We start from the raw sequence: 18,169 nt of genomic DNA, 5'->3' as shown, positions 1-18,169 counted from the left end.
TAATTTGTGCCTCACCTCTTTTATTCCCCGGTACGTCTCCTCAAGCTCGTCCTCCAAGGCTACCTTGACCGTTTCCATGTGCGTCCTCACCTGCCGGTCCTTCGTCTCCATTACCTCTATCACCTCGTCCAACCTCGTTGTCAGTCCCTCACGTACTATCTGACATTCCCTCTTTGTCGCTATTAAGTCGTTTTTTATGTCGTTTTGTGTCGCTTTTAAACCTCCTAATACTGCAGTGTTCCTTTGAACCTGCTCCGTTAGTCCTTTTTGTCCCTCCGTCAGCTGTTCCACCTCCTGCGTCAGGTCCTCTATGCCCCCTTGTAACTTTACAGTCCCCTTTCTCACCTCCTTTTCCATGTGCTCCTCACAGTGCCTCACCTCCTCGCGCACTCCTCCGACCTCCTCACTCACTCCTCTTCTGATCTCCTCTCCCATCACTTGCATCTCCTGCCCAGATGCCACCCTCATCTGCTCCATTTCCTCCCTGTGAGCATCCAGTTTGGTTTCTACCCCCATTCTGACCCCCTCTATCTGCTGCCCCATTTGGTTAACTTCCCTTTCCGCTTGGTCCCTCATGTCCCTCAATTTGCCTTCCATGGTGTTTTCTAACCCCTCTAACCCATTTTTCACTCCCTCTATCTGATTCTCCTGAGCGGCCATTCTGTTTTCTACCCCCGTTAACCCCTCCTGTATTTCCCCTAATCTATTGTCCAATTTCCCAAATTTCTCGTCTAATCCCTTAAAATTATTGTCTAACCCCTCACTGGTACCCCTCGCTTCGTCCCTCATTACCCCCATTTGGTTTCCCATTACCCCCATTTGCTCACTCTGAGCCCTCGCTTCGTCCCTCATTACCCCCATTTGGCCCTCCAATCGCTCACTATCAGCCCTCATTTGCTCACTAGTCTGGGCCATAAGGGCCTTCATTTGTATAAAAAAAAGGTTCCAATCCACCAGCGTCACTGCTACGGTCGCGGGCGTGGACGCCGTGGCCACCTCGTGCGTGACAACGCTATTTTGCGACCCTGCCGCCCTCACTGCTTCGCTCTCCTCCTGTCCCTCATGTCCCTCAATTTGGTCCTGGACCGACCCTGCTTCACTCTCCCCTACCGGACCCCAGCCGTCTTGATCCGCCATAGCGCGACTTTCAAAATTCGAGTTTCGTAACACCAATCCAAATTTTGCTGTTATAATTTCGTCGAGCGCAGTAACCGCGGGACCGCGCTCCGGATCGATTTGGTCGAGCGCCGTACGCGCTCCGGCTCGATTTTCCCTCCCAAAATTTGGGCCTAACTAATTTAGTCCCGGGTCCGAATCTCACTCCTCGACACCAATTGTTACAGACACGACTTTGATGTTAAGGTGGGCCGAGCGGAATGGCCGTCGTGTCCGCACAAATTACCCGATTGTACTCGAACGTTGACGAAGCCGCGCCACGCTGGCTCAATAAGGAAAAAGAAGACACACGGCTGAATTATAATGACAGACACCAGGGATACGGTTCTCAAGACCTCCGGAGGAGATTATATTCGTGCGGAAGGTCAGATTACAGGGACGAGAGGTACAACATAGAAAGACAAGCACTTAGACACAATCTTATATTATTCCCCAACAGATGACAGGCAAACGGGACAAGGCTGACTCACACGGGGATTGATGGCTAGGAAAGGCAAGGTAGCGATGGCTCAAGGTGCACTCTTGGCTCAAAGCAGGGTACAGTCCGGTCCAAAAGATACGGGGAGGTCACAGCGCTCGGAGGTAACGTTCTTTCACAGGCGGGTTCTCTTCCTTTCAGCGATCGCAGGCAACGTTCTTTCTCCAGCTGGGGGCGCATCTGACGTCACATCCGATCCGGCGCGGGGCCGCGTATATCCGGCGGGGAGTGACACGCCCTCGGCTCGTTAGCTCCGCCCCAGATGGAATCGGTCCGCCCTTCTGATTGGGTGCGGGGGGGGGTTACCAGGCTCCGCCCTTGACGAGGAGCTGACAGCCAGCCCCTCTGGTAACCCCGTGGAGCGCCGAGCCGGTGTGAGGACGCATCCTCCCCCCGCGCCGCCGCGCCGCCCCCATCTCCTCTGTTGTTGTTGTTATAGTTGTGGAAGAAGATGGAAGGAGGTATGGGAAAGGTCCTAAACTCACTACTGGTGCCATATAATCACATTCTGGTGCAACGAAGAGTCATAATTAATGGAAACGAGGCCTTAACTGACATAGACTAAGAATAACTAGCAAGATGTCCGAAAGTTGTCTACGTGTGGTGCGGTGGACCTGGGCACGACATTTAATGGGGGAATAAGGGGAAGGTCGGCTCTACTGATTGTTGTTTACAGACAATGGGACTAGGGAATGGGGGATTGGGGATAGTTGGGGAGTATTGGGGAAAATAGGGGAATATTTACAAGCGGATATGGAGGCCAAATTCCATATTCGCAACAATATACTTTTTTTTTATGCTGAAGGCTCCAGCCATGGACAATAATAGTCCTCATTGAGGTCAGGCCTTAAATAAAAGAACTGCACTGATGGAAAAGTGAAGAAAGAGCGAATAGTGAAGAAAGAGAAAACAGAAAAGGGGAAGGTTGTAAGTGTTTGGAAATACATGAGAAGGTAAAGAGTTCCAGAGTTTGGTTGTGAAGGAGAAGAAACAAACATCATAACGGCCCACCCTTGAGTTGCCAATGGCCACACGATAATCATGCGATGTAGTAGCTTGTCGAGTATTCCGTGGTCTCGCTAATGGTGGAGATACACAAGTTCTTGCAAGGTACACAATTCAGCAAGTTATTGGGAGCAGAAATCGAAGTAATATCTGCAGAAAAGAGAAAGAAAGCCAACTTTGCGGCGTAATTCGAGTTGGTCGAGTTTTGAGGTCAGATTGGGAGAGTTGATAAGTCGGATTACTTTGGATTAAATTCTATCCAGTAAGTATGTGGAGCTAGAACTTCCCCAGATGTGAGAGCAGTACTCTATACAAGGACGAATCAATCAATTATACAGTTGAAGCCACTGTTGAGAGGAGAAGAATCTTCGACATCTGAACAAGACTCCTAGTTTATTTGAGGCAGACTTAGCTATTTGTGTTATGTGTGGATTCCAGGATAAATTTGATATGGTAATACCTAGTAGATTTATTGTACCACATGGTGTAAGTGTTGAGCTTTCAAAGGAGATTGGACAGTTGAGAGGAGTTTTCGAGAGAGAGAGAGATGGGAAGAAATTGTGATTGAGAAGCACTAAACCTAACCTGATTACATTTGCCCCACTGGGAAATCTTGTCCAAATCTGAATTTATAGAGGTGGCTGTGATCAAACGAGATATAGATCGAGTGAGGGAAGATGGAGCAGATGGGAAAAACATGGAGGAATGTAATGTCAAGTCATCAGCACGTGAGAGCTTTTGGATATTTGTAGAAGAAAGAAGGTCATTGATAAAAAGTCAGAAGAGTATTGGAGACATGACAGAATCCTGAGGGACACCACTGTTGATAGGGATGGAGGAAGATGTTGAAACACAAACAATTACGGAAATAGTGTGGTCGGAGAGAAAGCTCGATATGAGAGAGAAGAGTGAAGGAGGGAAAGCTCAATATGAGAGAGCAGAGTGAAGGAGAAAAGCCGAAAAGGGAAGCTTGGATATCAGACCCTGATACCGAGCTGTCAAAGGGTTTTGAGATATCAAGGCCGACAACAAAGGATTCCTCAAAGTCTCTCAGAGAAGAGGCACAAACATTCATAATGTAAGGAAAGATATCACCTGTAGATCCTGCCTTACAAAAGTCATATTGATGGTCAGAAAGAAAAAATTGAAAATCAAAATGCTTGAGGAAATGGTTATTGAGAAGACATTCCTTATTATGCCTTGTTATGGAGCAGATAACAATATTATATTGTTGCGGATCTCGCTGCCGGCCTTCTCCCCTTACCAAGGGGGGATTAGTCCCTTGTCTTTGACTGGCCGACGGGACCCGGGACCTATGACGTCCTTCCCGGACAGCGCGAAATAGGGTCGTAGGACTAGAATCATTATTACCTAATTACTCGCGCTGCTCTGGAACGAGGAAATAAGCCCCGCACGAATCACGCGTGCTGAGACGCCGAGCGGTGCGTACATGCGATCCGTGCCGTTTATATGGTGACCCCGGTTCTAGCGATCTCGTTCGTACCACGCTTAGCCAATGGAGAAATCACACAGGCGATCGAATTGGGAAGAAAGGAACAACAACATTTATTTACACTATTTACAATGATTCCAGACAAAGGGGACACAGTGCAGCCTTAAAAACAGTCTTAAATTACTACACAGGACAACGGGCCCATCTCACACACAGACACACTCACACGGGGCATGCAGCTGCAGGATGATGTTCACCACGTCCAGGGATGGCTCTCGTGCAGCTCCCTCCGGCCTCCGGCTCGTCCTGTGCAGATGGTAAGTAGAGGGGCAGGAGCTCTCCGCGTGTCGTTTGGCGCACACGGGATAATATGGGGCGAACGGTAGGGTCTGGGCTCTGGCGGTTGGCGGTTATCACTGGCGGCTATTGCCGTGTTCACTCGCGTGGCCGAGTAAGCGCTATTTGCCACCGGTGCGTCTGGCTGCCTTTCCTTCGGCGCGTACGTTATACTGAGATATAGTGCAATGCCTCCAAAGCGAGCGCTGCGAATCACGTTCTTCACAGTCCTCTCGCGTGCGCTCTACCCTTGCGAGTTCTCTCATGCCAATCAGTCCTCCTCATTCTCCCTCGTGCTCTCCCATAAGTCCTTTGTGCAGTGACTTTTATAGGTATGCCCCGCGAACCTTCTAGCACTTACCAGATGCACCTTTCCACACCCTGTCACGCCATGCCGTTAGAGTCCTGGTTGGCTGGTGGCCCTTACCGTCATCGCCTCTGACGCTCCGCCTTGACGCCGCCCCACCCCAACCCTGCGCTCCTCGCTCTTAGGCCTACCTCGTGTTACTCGACTAGTGAGCGAGCAAAGGGCAGCAAATGCTGCTGGCAGCCAAAGCGTAACAAATGCTGCGGGTAGCCAAAGCGTAACAAACTGAGTGGGTCAGCCAAATGGGGCGCGGGATCAATTATGCCCATAGAGGTGGAATTGGAGTGTGGATGCAAAATGAAGGGGACCTAAACTCATGTCTTTACACAACGCAGATATTACTAGGGGAAATGGCCTATACTTACACATACTATGACATAACTAATACTACAGGTGGCCTACGTGTTGCTCGTGGACTAACTATGGGGGGCAACCCTTTAACCTTTAATGATCAATATGTGCCAATCTCAAAACCGCAGCACTTCCCCCCTCCTTCGCCAGACTCGTCCCCGAGTCAAACCCACACAAGTGAGAACGACCGGTTTTGAGAAACATTCGGGACTACTCTTTAAATTACATGTGACACTTAGATGTGGTTTCCCTCTACATTTAATCTAACACCCTGTATGTGACAGTTTTACAACACCAGATATGTCCCACCTACTGCGTTGTGTACTAACTAACAGACTCACACCCACAGCTAACCGAATTGCGGAATGAATTCTCAAACTAAACATAAAGCCGGTGGGGAGCATGTTATTTACAAGACTAAACTAATTGTTTACATCTCTATAACCCAGGACCTGTTCTTTTGTGGAAAGAAATTTGGAGGGGAGAAACAACAATGCAATGCACCAATGCACCAATACACAAAAATGCACAAAAATGCACAATCACCATTTCATGTTGAATGTCACATTTGCTGCTTGGCTGCTGCTTGGCTGCATCTTCTTGCTTCCTGCTTCGTCTTCGGTGTGCCAAAATAAAAACTTGAGGTCTTCTTTCCTGACACACCAAAGTATAAAATGCACAAACCGTGTTCGTTTTTAGCTGCCAGCAGGGCCAATCGTAGGTGGTCAAACTGCGTGACATTGACGCCACTTAAAGCCAGTGGTCCGCAGGTGCAAGGTAACGTTTGCAGCAAACGTCTGCTCAGCAAAGATGCCAGGCCACAGAATGTGTGGTCCATAAGGTGTATTGGTGCAGCAAAAGGTAGCAGGGGCGCCGCACAAGTGTAGCCAGGCGCCGCTGCATGGTTCAGGGTTCCTGCACACTCCCCTCCAAAAAATGGGTCCATGGGTGGGGAGGAAGACAAAGCACAGTTAGCCAAGGAAAGGACGCAAAGGTACACACAATACAATGCAATGCAACATGAGGGGCGCGGGAGAGCGAGCAGAGAAAGCTCGTCCCTAGCCGTTCGTACCCCCCATGTCAGCCTACACTACCCTTGCCCTTCCCTGTATTTACACTTTACAAATTCGTAACTACGTTTTGTCTCCCATATCCCCCCTAAACCAAATTCGTCTTCCAATCCCTCCCAAGAAGGAAGAGATGGAATAAACACAATGTCACATTCCGTCGAGATGTGTCTCACCCACTCAAATCGTTCACAAAACCCGGTGTGGAGTTCCGGCTCCCTTGGTGAGGGGATGTGGATGGTGCGAAGAGATTTCTCATCCTAACTATACTCTAATAACATTAACTCACTTACACTACCCGGGGTCTTGCCCTGCCAATTCAATTGGCCATCGTTACACTATGTGGTTCTAAAAACCAATTCCCATTGACCCACCCTGTGGTGCCCTACGAATTTGGGTCTCACTCCCCAATTTTTCTCACTGTGCCTTTGCACAATTTCGGGGCTGGGTCGTGTGGCTCCACTAGCAGGTCTACCTACCTGCGCACCTCCACCACTGAAGTCGCCACCCGAGCTTACCTTGCTCCTTGCGACTACCCTAAATCGGGGAAGGCCCCTCCTGGCTCTCTCACCCCTCTGATGCCCTCTCTGGCATTGGGCTACCCGGGTCCTTCTCTCGGATCCGCGGGCCCCACTGAACACTACTCTGACTGGCTCCCAGAGCCTACCTGCGGCCTCACCTGGCCGACAGACTACCAGTGGCGGAGTGCCCCAATAACCATACGCACCAACAAAGCCCACACGCCCAGCCATTTCCACAGACTCATACACCCATTCAAGCACTTCATTGCCACTACCTGCATCACAGGTGTCAATATCCAACAATTTACCGAAACCCTCCACCTAACTTTAAACTACCCTCCCCGGGTACTCGTGAAGGGGTCCATCTTCCCCCATCCACCCCTTCGCACCATGCACTCCACACCACTCATTCCACACCACTTACTCCCACCAAGCATTCCACACCAAATATTCCCCACTTGCACACCATGCAAGTCCATTCACTCAACACAATTCCATATGTCCTCAATACACCACTCAGACATCACCTCTGGTCATCCCCGACCAATGCCTCATTTGCGCAAGTTCATCCACCCACACAATTTCATTCAATTCCTCATTTGCGCCTCAATCTCAATCTCATACTCACAGCATCATCTAACTAACTCCTTCCCTCTAAAACTCGTGCTTTCCCGTCTACCCTTATACTAAGCACTTCCTCGTCATTATCATCCATCTAATCTGACTACATCCCCTCTACCGGTACAAAAGTCACTACTTAAATCTTGTCCCTACCGTCATTTTTCTAAATCCCTAACAATATCCGAGCCCGCCCTCGGCTAGTTTACACTGCCACCCCATAATCTACTGCTCATGTGCCCCCATGAATGGTAAAGCTACCATTCGCCAACACTATGGCTAACTGTCCACTCCAATCGAGCCTCTCCGTGCGGTAATACATTTCCATCACAGCTCGGCTTCGAAAGGCCGAGCAATGCATGTGGGTGGTTGGTCTCCTGTTGGTTGGGTCCGTCCGGCATTTTCGATTCAGGGGAGGAGGCATGCTCGGGCCGAGGTTCCAGGCGCCATCCCTGCGCGAAGCCTTTCGGTCTCCGGCACGATGGCCCAACCTCCCCCGGTCGGAGCACCGCGCCCGCCAAGGGGCGAAGTTCCGACCTCTCCTACCCCCCCCCCCCCCCTCGAACCATACCGTTTGCCTCTTTCGCCACGGCACGGCACCGACCATACAGGGCGGGGCCCGGCACGAATTGTGCACGCCGCCGCGGCAACGATCCTCGCCGGTCCCCGCAGCACACAGAGCACGCCACGCACCGAGAGCTCATGTCGGCTATCCATCGCCCTAAACGCTGCCCCGGTCTGCGTCAATGCTCGAGTCGCATTCTCACACCCACACGCGACCCACTCCTTACTTGCACGGAGCACATTGACGCTCCTCCTTGACGCCGCCCCACCCCGACCCCGCGCACCTCCCTCATAGGCCTACCTCGTGTTACTCGACTAGTGAGCGAGCAAAGGGCAGCAAATGCTGCTGGCAGCCAAAGCGTAACAAATGCTGCAGGTAGCCAAAGCGTAACAAACTGAGTGGGTCAGCCAAATGGGGCACGAGATTAATTATGCCCATAGAGGTGGAATTGGAGGGTGGACGCAAAATGAAGGGGACCTAAACTCATGTCTTTACACAACGCAGATATTACAAGAGGAAATGGCCTATACTTACACATACTATGACATAACTAATACTACAGGTGGCCTACGTGTTGCTCGTGGACTAACTATGGGGGGCAACCCTTTAACCTTTAATGATCAATATGTGCCAATCTCAAAACCGTAGCAATATGTATACTGTATATACACACCACATGATGCTATACATTATAAACTTTCTCGTATAAAGTCGTGGCCAAAAATATTGGCACACTTGCACTTTTTTCAAATAATGCTCCATTTATTCCAGAAAATTGTTGAAATAAAAAAAAATGGCTATCCACATATGTGTTTCTTTGGTATGCAATGAAACAAAACAGAAAAAGCTGAAAAAATTACTAAATCTTAGCTTATTCCACACAGAAATCCTAAAATTGCTCGGACAATATTATTGGCATCTTTTAGAAGTTGTTAAAAATAGATTTCAAGCAGGTGATTCTCCTTTACCTTGGAATTGAACTCACCTGTGGTGAGTTGCAAGTGCCTGCAATATTTAAAAAAAAATAGCACCGCAAAGCGGGCGCAACCCCTCAGCCCATGCATGGTGAAAACCAATTTCAAGATGGCTGCCGTGGCAGCCATATTGAAAATCGCAGCGTGCCCATTTTCGAAAGGAACTTTCCTCTACTCAACCCCAACACACATTGCAAAAATGGATTTAATCGGACAAGCCGTTCTCCTCGAAATTGACGGAAACCAAAAGTTGACGGACGCCCGTGACGACAATACCCCTTAGCCCAAATTTGGGCTGAGGGGTGATTACTCGTTTGAATAGAAAAAAGGAGTCATTCTGCTGTTTTGTGTCACTGTGTGTACCGCAATGAGCATGGAGAAAAGAAAGAAAACCAGAGAATTGTCTGAGGAGGTCAGACACAAGATTGTAGCCAAGAATGGACTATCTCAAGGCTACACGTCCATCCTTCAGAGACATCGATGTTCCTGTGTCCACCGTACACAATGTTATCAGGAAGTTTAAAGCCCATGGCACTGTAGCCAACCTCCCTGGATGTGGCCGCAAGAGAAAACATGATCAAAGATTGCAGTGAATTATTGTTCGAATGGTGGAGAAAGCACCTCGATCGACTGCCAAACAGATTCAAGCTGACCTTCAGACACAAGGTCCAACAGTTTCAACTCGTACCATCCGTCGCCAACTTAATGAAAGGGGTTTCTATGTTAGGAGACCCAGGAGGAGCCCACTGCTGAGAGTGAGACATAAGAAAGCCCGACTATAGTTTTCCAAAACACACCCGAACAAGCAAAAAATCCTTCTGGGAGAATGTTCTGTGGACAGATGAGACCAAATTTGAGGTTTTTTTGGTAGAGCACATCATCTCTATGTTTACAGAAAACAAAATGAAGCCTTCAAAGAAAAGAACACCTTCCCTACAGTCAAACATGGAGGAGGTTCAGTGATGTTTTGGGGTTGCCGTGCTGCGAGGTTGAACAATGTTCAACCTCGTCTCAGAAAGCGGGTCTCCATCGAAGGTCATGGGTCTTGCAGCAGGACAATGACCCCAAACACACTTCAAAAAGCACCCAGGAATGGTTCAAGACAAAATGCTGGACTGTTCTGACGTGGCCAGCAATGAGTCCTGATCTAAATCCCATTGAACACCTGTGGTGAGATCTGATTCCAGCAGGTGGGCACCCTTCGAATCTGGGAGAACTGGAGCAGTTTGTACAAGAAGAGTGGGCCAAACTGCCAGTAGAGAGGTGTAGGAAGCGCTTGACTGCAGTTATTTTGTCCAGAGGCCGTGTCACCAAATATCAATTCTCGGGGTCAATAATTTTGTCAATGCCATTTCTTTTTATTTTCTGATTCAAAAGGATATATTAAGTTCTGAATCAAAAACAAAGGTTTTGTAATATTATCAGTGAAATTAGGAATTGTGGAGACCAAATACTTTTGTCAATTTCAACTTATGTTTGGAGAAAGTTGTAAGTTATTTGAAAAAGTGCAAGGGTGCCAATATTTTTGGCCACGACTGTATATGGAGTGATGGTTAATTACACTGGACAACAAAAATAAATTCCATCTGCGACTGAGGAAAGTGTAGGTGTCCTTTATTAATTTGAGCATACTGATTCCAAATCTGAAGTCAGAATTGACCGAGTACCTCAGGATGTTTAGTTACAGAAAGATGACATTTTTAGGCATAAAAAAAAAATCGGACACATTGCACAATTTCACCTTTCATGAACCATGCTCATCAAACCTTTCACCTTTCACCATGAAAATACATTTTTCATTTCCATGAAATACATTTCATTTCCATGAAAATCAAGAACCTTTCACCATGCTCATCACTCATAGCACCAAGGTTGGCTGGGAAGAAGTACAAGTGTGAATGAAAAAAATGCAACTTCAGCGACAGACAGCCACCTATTTCTTCAAAGGCCTTCATCATATCTTGAACCAACTTGGAAAAGTGGGCTGCTCTGTGATTCCCCAGGAATTTTTGGATTATGAGTATGAAAGTCTCCCATTCAGCTAGCTCCAGTGGGTTTAATCTGTGACTGGAAGACTGGATCAGCGAAGGTTCAACCATTGAGACCACGAATGGCATCGACGTTTGTTTCCCATTAAACCATTGTCAGTCCGGAGGTGCAAAGAGTGCAACATATGCGTGGTGCCCATGTCTTGTCTCGGTCGCCATCCTTGCACCCGAAGTAGTGCTTGTATGCGACCTTGCGACGATTGGTTATGTTTTTTCAATTGGGTAAGAGGCGTATACTTGCCACATACGTAGCAAAGCAGTCTGCACTCTTCAGCCATGTTCGTCTATTCATATAATATTACAAGCCGAAAGCACCCAACATTGCCTGGGTTCTTTTTGAATGAATTTACAACTATAATTCAGCTTTTACTCGCGGCCCTAGAAGATTGACTACTCTAATTCAGCTCAGCTTTTAATTGCGAAATGGGCCCAGCCTGGCCGAAGCGGCCTCGACCGGCCTCACCACCTAGCCTATAACCTTCCCAGGGCCCATCCCGACGTTTTTAGTTATTTTTGAATGAATTTACTACTATAATTCAGCTTTTACTCGCGGCCCTAGAAGATTGACTACTCTAATTCAGCTCAGCTTTTAATTGCGAAATGGGCCCAGCCTGGCCGAGGCTGCCTCGACCGGCCTCGCCACCTAACCTATAACCTTCCCGGGGCCCGTCCCGACGTTTTTTGTTTCATAGGTTTCCTCCTATCTTTCACCGTTCAGGAGATTAGACATGCAGACAAACAAACAAACAAACAAACAAACAAAAACTTTCTTTTATATATATATATTGATACATTTTGAAGTACACACAGTTTTAAAAAGAACGCTCAAAATACGTGACATCGGATTTCCAATTTTTTTCTGCAACTAGAAATCCTTACGTTTTGGGTTAATTCTGATTTCCGATTCGAAATCTGCGTGCTCGAGTTAGTTTAATGCACATACTTTTACCTCCGTAGCAAATTTATTGTTGTCCAGTGTTCTTTACTGCATAATCGAAATTGCTCACTCTAATCATCGATTGTTTTTGTTTTACAAAAGGGATGCTTAAAGAATGAAAACACAATCACTCACTGAAAGTGCCATGTATGAGCGATGTTTCACACCACACGTATTGCTTGAGTGCTTGAACCCAAAGTATTAACGATCTCGACCGACCTTCTATTGTTGATCTCCTCCAATCCTCTCCAAATCTGGAGATGTTTTTTTCAATGCCTGTTTTCTTCTGCTTGCTTTTCAGGCTCTTGAACGCGAACCAAATCAACTGCATCCGTGTCGATGCGTTTCGGGATCTACAGAGCCTCAGCCTCTTGTCTCTTTATGACAACAAGATTCAAACGATGGCAAAGGGAACCTTCACTCCACTCCGTGCTGTCCAGACCCTGTAGGTTCTGCAACGGTAGCAAGAAATTTGAATTTGTACCTCATTGTTTATTTTTTACTAGTGTAAAGCCCATCAAAAATGATGTGTTGGAACAGTCTATTCGACGGTTCAGCCACGTGAACGTGCCAAAGTCTGAAGCTTGGGCCTAGTGGCAGATGTGCTTATATCTTCTCTATTTATTAGACATCATACAAATGTAAATGAACACTCGATTTACTCTGCATGCGTTGCACATCACATGCAGCGAATTTCACCTCCCTGACTGCGCCTTTTATTTATTGTGATTTTTTTTTTTTTTAAACGCTTCTGCACACTGACCTTGAGGCTCGGTTTGCAAGCCACCGTCTACAATTATAATGTAAGACATAATTACTCTTCTTTTGGGTCTTCAGAGTCCTCGGGGTCTTTTGCGTCCCCTGGGTCTTTTGGGTCCTCAGGCTCTTTTGTGTCCTCTGGGCCATTTGGGTCTTCGGGGTCTTTTGTGTCTTTTGGGTCTTCTCGTTCCTTGGGGTCTTTTGGGTCCTCTAGGTTTTTTGAGTCATTTGATTCTTTTTGGTCCTCTGGATCTTTGGGGTCCTTGGGTCTTTTCAGTCCTCTGGGTCTTTGGGGTATTTTGAATCTTAGGGTTGTTTTTGGGTCATTAACAGTCTCCAGGGTATTTTGGGTCTTCAGGATCCATTGGGTCTTCAGGGTCCATTGGGTCCAGGGTCTTTTTGGTCTTTGGTGACTTTGGAGTCTTTTGGGTCTTCAGAGTCCTTGGAGTCTTCTGGGTCCTTGTGATCTTTTGCGCCCTCTAGGTCATTTTGGGTGCTCGGTGTCGTTTGGCTCTTTTGGATCCTCTGGGTCTTTTGGGTCTTCTGGTCCTTGGGGCCTTTTGGGTCTTTTGCTCTTGAAGGTCTTTCAGAGTCTTTGGGGTATTTTGTGTCCTCGGGATATTTTGGGTCCTTGGCGTCTTCTGGGTCCTTGGGGTATTTTGGCTCCTCAGTCTTTTAGGTCTTTTAACTGGTGGACACACAGTGGTGTTCAAAGATTGCCCATTAATACAGGTGAACTTTCCTCCTATGGAGACAGGAGAGATTTCTAGCCACTCTTGACTCCTCCACCATGCTCTTGCAGTCAGCCTCCATATTACAAGCATTGGCCTAATGGCATCAGTACTCGGAAACTAATCATCTGCCTTGTCTACTCTTTTCTGGGTCGTTTTCTGAAGCTTCCTGAAAACTCATGAGAAATCATCAAAACTCAGCATCATGAAAAATCGCCATGACCTTAGCTGCCAATTTATAACAATGTTCCCAAAACGGACACTGTCAATCACTATAGACCAGTCAGCCAGCCGTCTCCCCATCGTACACAAAGTGTGGAGATCACTAATTCTAGCAGTCATCAAGACTCATCTTTTCTCTAACTCTCTGATCTCTGACCTTCATTTTGGCTTCTGCTCAAGTCATTCCGTTCCATTCCATATCAGTCCACCTTGGACCTGCTTCTTCGACTATGTCAGAAATGAATGGATTCCCTCATTTTGAAACAAAATGTTAGGGCTATCTTCATTGCATTTGATTCTGTCTGGCACCTCCACTGGGTGTAGCCTGGTGTTGGCTTAGCGGTTAGGGTGCCGGCTTGGGATCCGAGGATCCTGGTGTTCGAATCCCGGTCGATCGCTGAATTAACGCCAGGGGGTCAGCCTGGCTCAGCCTGTCATCCTTCAGAGGTCGGCAAATTGAGTACCAGCTTGCTGGGATGAATGATCACGGTGTGTACCCCGATTTGGAATAGGTACACCGTATCCCTGCGCATCGTAAGACGTGACCAAGGGTTGGTGTCAGGAAGGGCATCCGGCCATAAAAACATTGCCTCAAATAGGGAACCATGATTGTCATGGGGCCCGCAAGGCTAACCCCTGCTCTAGCGGGGGAAATGGCCTTAAAACGATCATTCATTCATTCATTCATTGGCACCCCATCCCAATTTCCAAACTGTCAGATAACGGTACCCCGAGGCCCCTTTTAGGATGGCTGTCACATTTCCTCAGTACTCAAAAGCATTGGGTTGTTTTCGATAGAAATCTATCGCAAACTGTACCTCTCGAAGGGAATGTACCTTGATGTCTTTTTCTAGAACCAATCCTGTTCTAGGATGTGCATGAAAAATGTGTTCACAAATAACTAGTTGTGGTTGGGAAGATCCATATTCGATACTGAAGCCAGTCCTAAGTAGCATAGCTGCTCATCAGGCAAACATCAGGTCCTTGCTTTCCCGATTGAGGACCCGAGCTTTGCCTATTGAGCAGTGATACAAGTTGACAATGCTGTCAGTTTTGAACATTGAAGACACCCTTCCTCGTCTTTGTGTACACTGGAACATCCATTGTATCATTTTTGCAATGACCACTCTGTGCAGGACACTGCTGCACACATTTGCCAGGAATGCCTCTGTTGATCTGGAGAAAACAGGCACCTGGTCATTAATGTGAAACACGTATTTTAGTGCAAAAAGTCCCATGTTGTCACCTTGTCCCTCAGTAAGGAGTGGCAGGTAAATCCTCCAATTTATTTCTGTTATCTTCTGGGTGGAGGGACAGTCTCTGGAGCTACTTGACCTCACTGCAAGCTATAACCTGTCCTGAGCATGTTACATCTTTAAGTTGTCTTTAAGTTCCGATGTTGCCCTACTTGGGACCCTGGAACATAAGGCCTCCATGTCATTGGAATCTCATGTCAGGAAGCTGCTGCATCTGAGGGTTTGCTTCTTGCTCACCATAGGCAGGTTAGCTCCATTTTGTAAGTTGATCCATTGCCCTGTTCTTCTGTTGCTTCATGAACCAAGATTATCTTAATCTCTGGCCATGACCAGCCCATGTCAGAGCAAAAGCCTCTCCCAGATAGTGCCAAATTATTGTATATTGTGCTCAACTAGACCAACTAAATTCCACAAACTTTGTAATCTTGGCATGTGTGTGTATGTGTGTGTGTGTGTGTGTGTGTCCATCCGTCCATGTGTGCATGTGTGTGTGTCTGGGTGTCCATGTGAGTGTGCGTGTGTGTGTGTGTGTCTGGGTGTCCATGTGAGTGTGCGTGTGTGTGTGAGCATGTGTGTGCCTGTGTGTGTGTGTGTGTGTGTGTGTCTGGTGTGTGTGTGTGTGTGTGTGTGTGTGTGTGTGTGTGTGTGTGTGTATTTGTGTGTGAGTGTATTTGTGTGTGTCTGGGTGTGTGTGTGTGTGTGTGTGTGCATGTGTGCCTGTGTGCCTGTGTGTGTGTGCATGTGTGTGTCTCTGTGTGTGTCTGGGTGTCTCTGTGTGTGTGTGTGTGTGTGTGTGTGTGTGTGTGTGTGTGTGTGTGTGTGTGTATGTGTATGTGTATGTGTGTGTGTGTAAACTCTCCTCCACACACACACATACCACACACGGCGTTTCATTCATGATCCACGGACTTCTTCCTCCCTATGTTCTCGATACACATGAAAGTAATAAAGTACTTGCTCCTCTGTGGGTGGAATGACGTTGGCCAACACCCCAGTCATAGTGCAGTATTGGCATTAGGGGCTGCATCTCGGAGCATACCATCCTTTGGCTGGTGAATTAGAGTCAGCTGTCTTGTCTGCATTTGGGGTTTGGATATTGAAGATCCCATTGTATCTGTCAATAACAGTATTCCACTGTGTGCTGATACTCCCTGCCTTGAGGTTTAGTGGGATAGCTCAATGGATGTCGACATTGAGATTCGGAACGAGAACAGGTATAGTTCATATTTAATAAGTAAAATGATAGAAGAGTTGCATGGATAAAGAAAGCACAGGTATGATGGGTCACATAACCTAATCCCATGTCTGAATTTCCTTGTATTGTGCATCTGATTAATTACAAATTACTGTTGGGTTGCTGGTTATAAATTGCAGATACCTTTTCATCCCACAAACTCTGACCTCTCCCAAATATTCTCAAGACGGTATATTTCCCCTTTCTTTCACTGACAATCTCGTGCCATTCAGGCATCTGGCGCAAAACGCCTTCATCTGCGACTGCAACCTCAAGTGGCTGGCGGAGTTTCTTCACACAAACCCAATCGAGACGAGTGGCGCACGCTGCGCAAGCCCACGTCGCCTCGCCAACAAGCGCATCGGCCAAATCAAGAGCAAGAAGTTCCGCTGCTCTGGTGGGACTTGCAGGAGAATGAGGAGGCATTTTTCGTCTGTTTGTTGTTATTTTGTCTGTAACATATTAAATACCTTGTCCTGGTATTTGTCAGAACTGCCATCATCCAGACAGTGCGTTTTTATTTATTTATTTATTTGTTTGTTTATTTGTTTGTTTATTTATTTATTTATTTGTTTGTTTGTTTATTATTATTTTTTTTGTTTGTTTTTAATATTTATATTATTTTTATATTATTATTTTTATTACATATTTATATGTTTATTTATGTATATATATATATTTTTTTTTTTTGCAGCTGCATTCTCAAAGAAACCCATTGCATTGCATCCAATTAATTTGTTTGTTTTTTTGCGCACTTGCTGTCAGAACAATTTGGAGGTTCTAATTGTGATTAATTAATTAACTACACTTCAAGGAGCGTGTTCTCATTACGACCAATTAATTAACTATACGCCAAGGCTGTAGAAGAGCTCCCTTGCTTGTGCATTCAACTCTCCGCCGCCTCAAACTAGAATTTGTCCTCAATGAATCGTATCCTATTAAAATCGTTGTATATGTTTCAATCCCAGCAGGGGCATTGCATCTTGGAGCATTTTGCATACTTCGGGGGTGAGATTGAGTCGGCAATCTTTTCAGCTCTTTGGATTTGAAATGCCCCCATTCAAAAATGTAGGCCTTCCGGCCAGTGCCGTGGTGCGATTCCAAATTTCCTTCCGAGGATAAGGCTATATATTCCCTGCTGGGTTGACCGCTTTGCCTCCAGTCATCGCCATGGAATATAATCATGGCAACAGCCCCTTGAGGTCGCGTTGATGGAGACATGACGATGTGGCATCAAGTCTGAGAACTTCCCTTTCCTGATGGTGTCTTAGAGTCTTGGTGGAGATGATAAACAAATCACATGCAACACGACATGGGAAGACATCGGTGTACGTACTTCTAAGCGAATTACATCATCAGTTGACGATGGATAAATCATCGCAGTTTGGGGCATTTGAAGCCAAGATCCTTAAATATTGAGGGAAGTGTTCGCAGGGCATGGCCAAAAATGTCAGTGCTCATCACCTTGTAATTCTACAGTAGACTATAGTGATTCTTTTAGCTGATGCTAGAGAAACATACTTTGAAATAGTCTGCAGAAAATCATGTCATCATCATCATTGTACCATACATTTGATGGAGCGTATGTGCTGCCGAAGCACTATCTTAGCTAGGGTTCTGCTTTGTGGTTTGCCATTGTTTTCCCAGCAATCAGGGCAGGAATTTGTGATTTGTTTAGAATTCTGGTGATAACTCTCCTACTCTTCATGAAAAACACGGTGGAATCTTTAATTTTCACAAATGCACCTGGGGCTAGCAGATGGGTCTTCTGGCTAAACATTCTTCGATGGGAGCACATACATCGATGCAAAACCCCGCCTACGAAACACCAGGGTGGCAGTTTATAGCTGGGTTGGGATTCGAACCGAGGCTAGATAACTCTGAGGCGAGTGTGTATACCTTTAGGCTATCTCTGCCAGCAATGTAAAATGGCAACCTCATTTATATTGTAATTTTCATCATCACTTGCCCTGCCTTTGCAAATTCATAGGAAACGGAAACGTTTTATTCATGGAAACTTCACAGGTGTCCTTAGTGTTAAGGGAGATTGAATGAGGCCTCTTGTATGCTG

General features: G+C 46.6%; 1 protein-coding gene across 1 annotated transcript in view; it reads left to right on the top strand.

The window, feature by feature from the left end:
• The window catches only part of LOC137420701 (slit homolog 2 protein-like), a 709,809-nt gene that overhangs the window by 473,221 nt on the left and 218,419 nt on the right, over positions 1–18,169 (top strand). The window contains exons 13-14 of the mRNA XM_068105981.2: positions 12,198–12,341; positions 16,332–16,495. Of these exons, the coding sequence (XP_067962082.2) occupies positions 12,198–12,341; positions 16,332–16,495 (308 nt within the window). The remainder of the gene's footprint in view (positions 1–12,197; positions 12,342–16,331; positions 16,496–18,169) is intronic.

The sequence above is a fragment of the Myxine glutinosa genome, chromosome 2, assembly GCF_964187855.1.
Source record: "Myxine glutinosa chromosome 2, kmMyxGlut1.1, whole genome shotgun sequence".
NCBI classification, from domain to species: domain Eukaryota; kingdom Metazoa; phylum Chordata; class Myxini; order Myxiniformes; family Myxinidae; genus Myxine; species Myxine glutinosa.
Note: the sequence above shows the minus strand (reverse complement) of the source record. Positions and strands in the feature narration are given on the sequence as shown.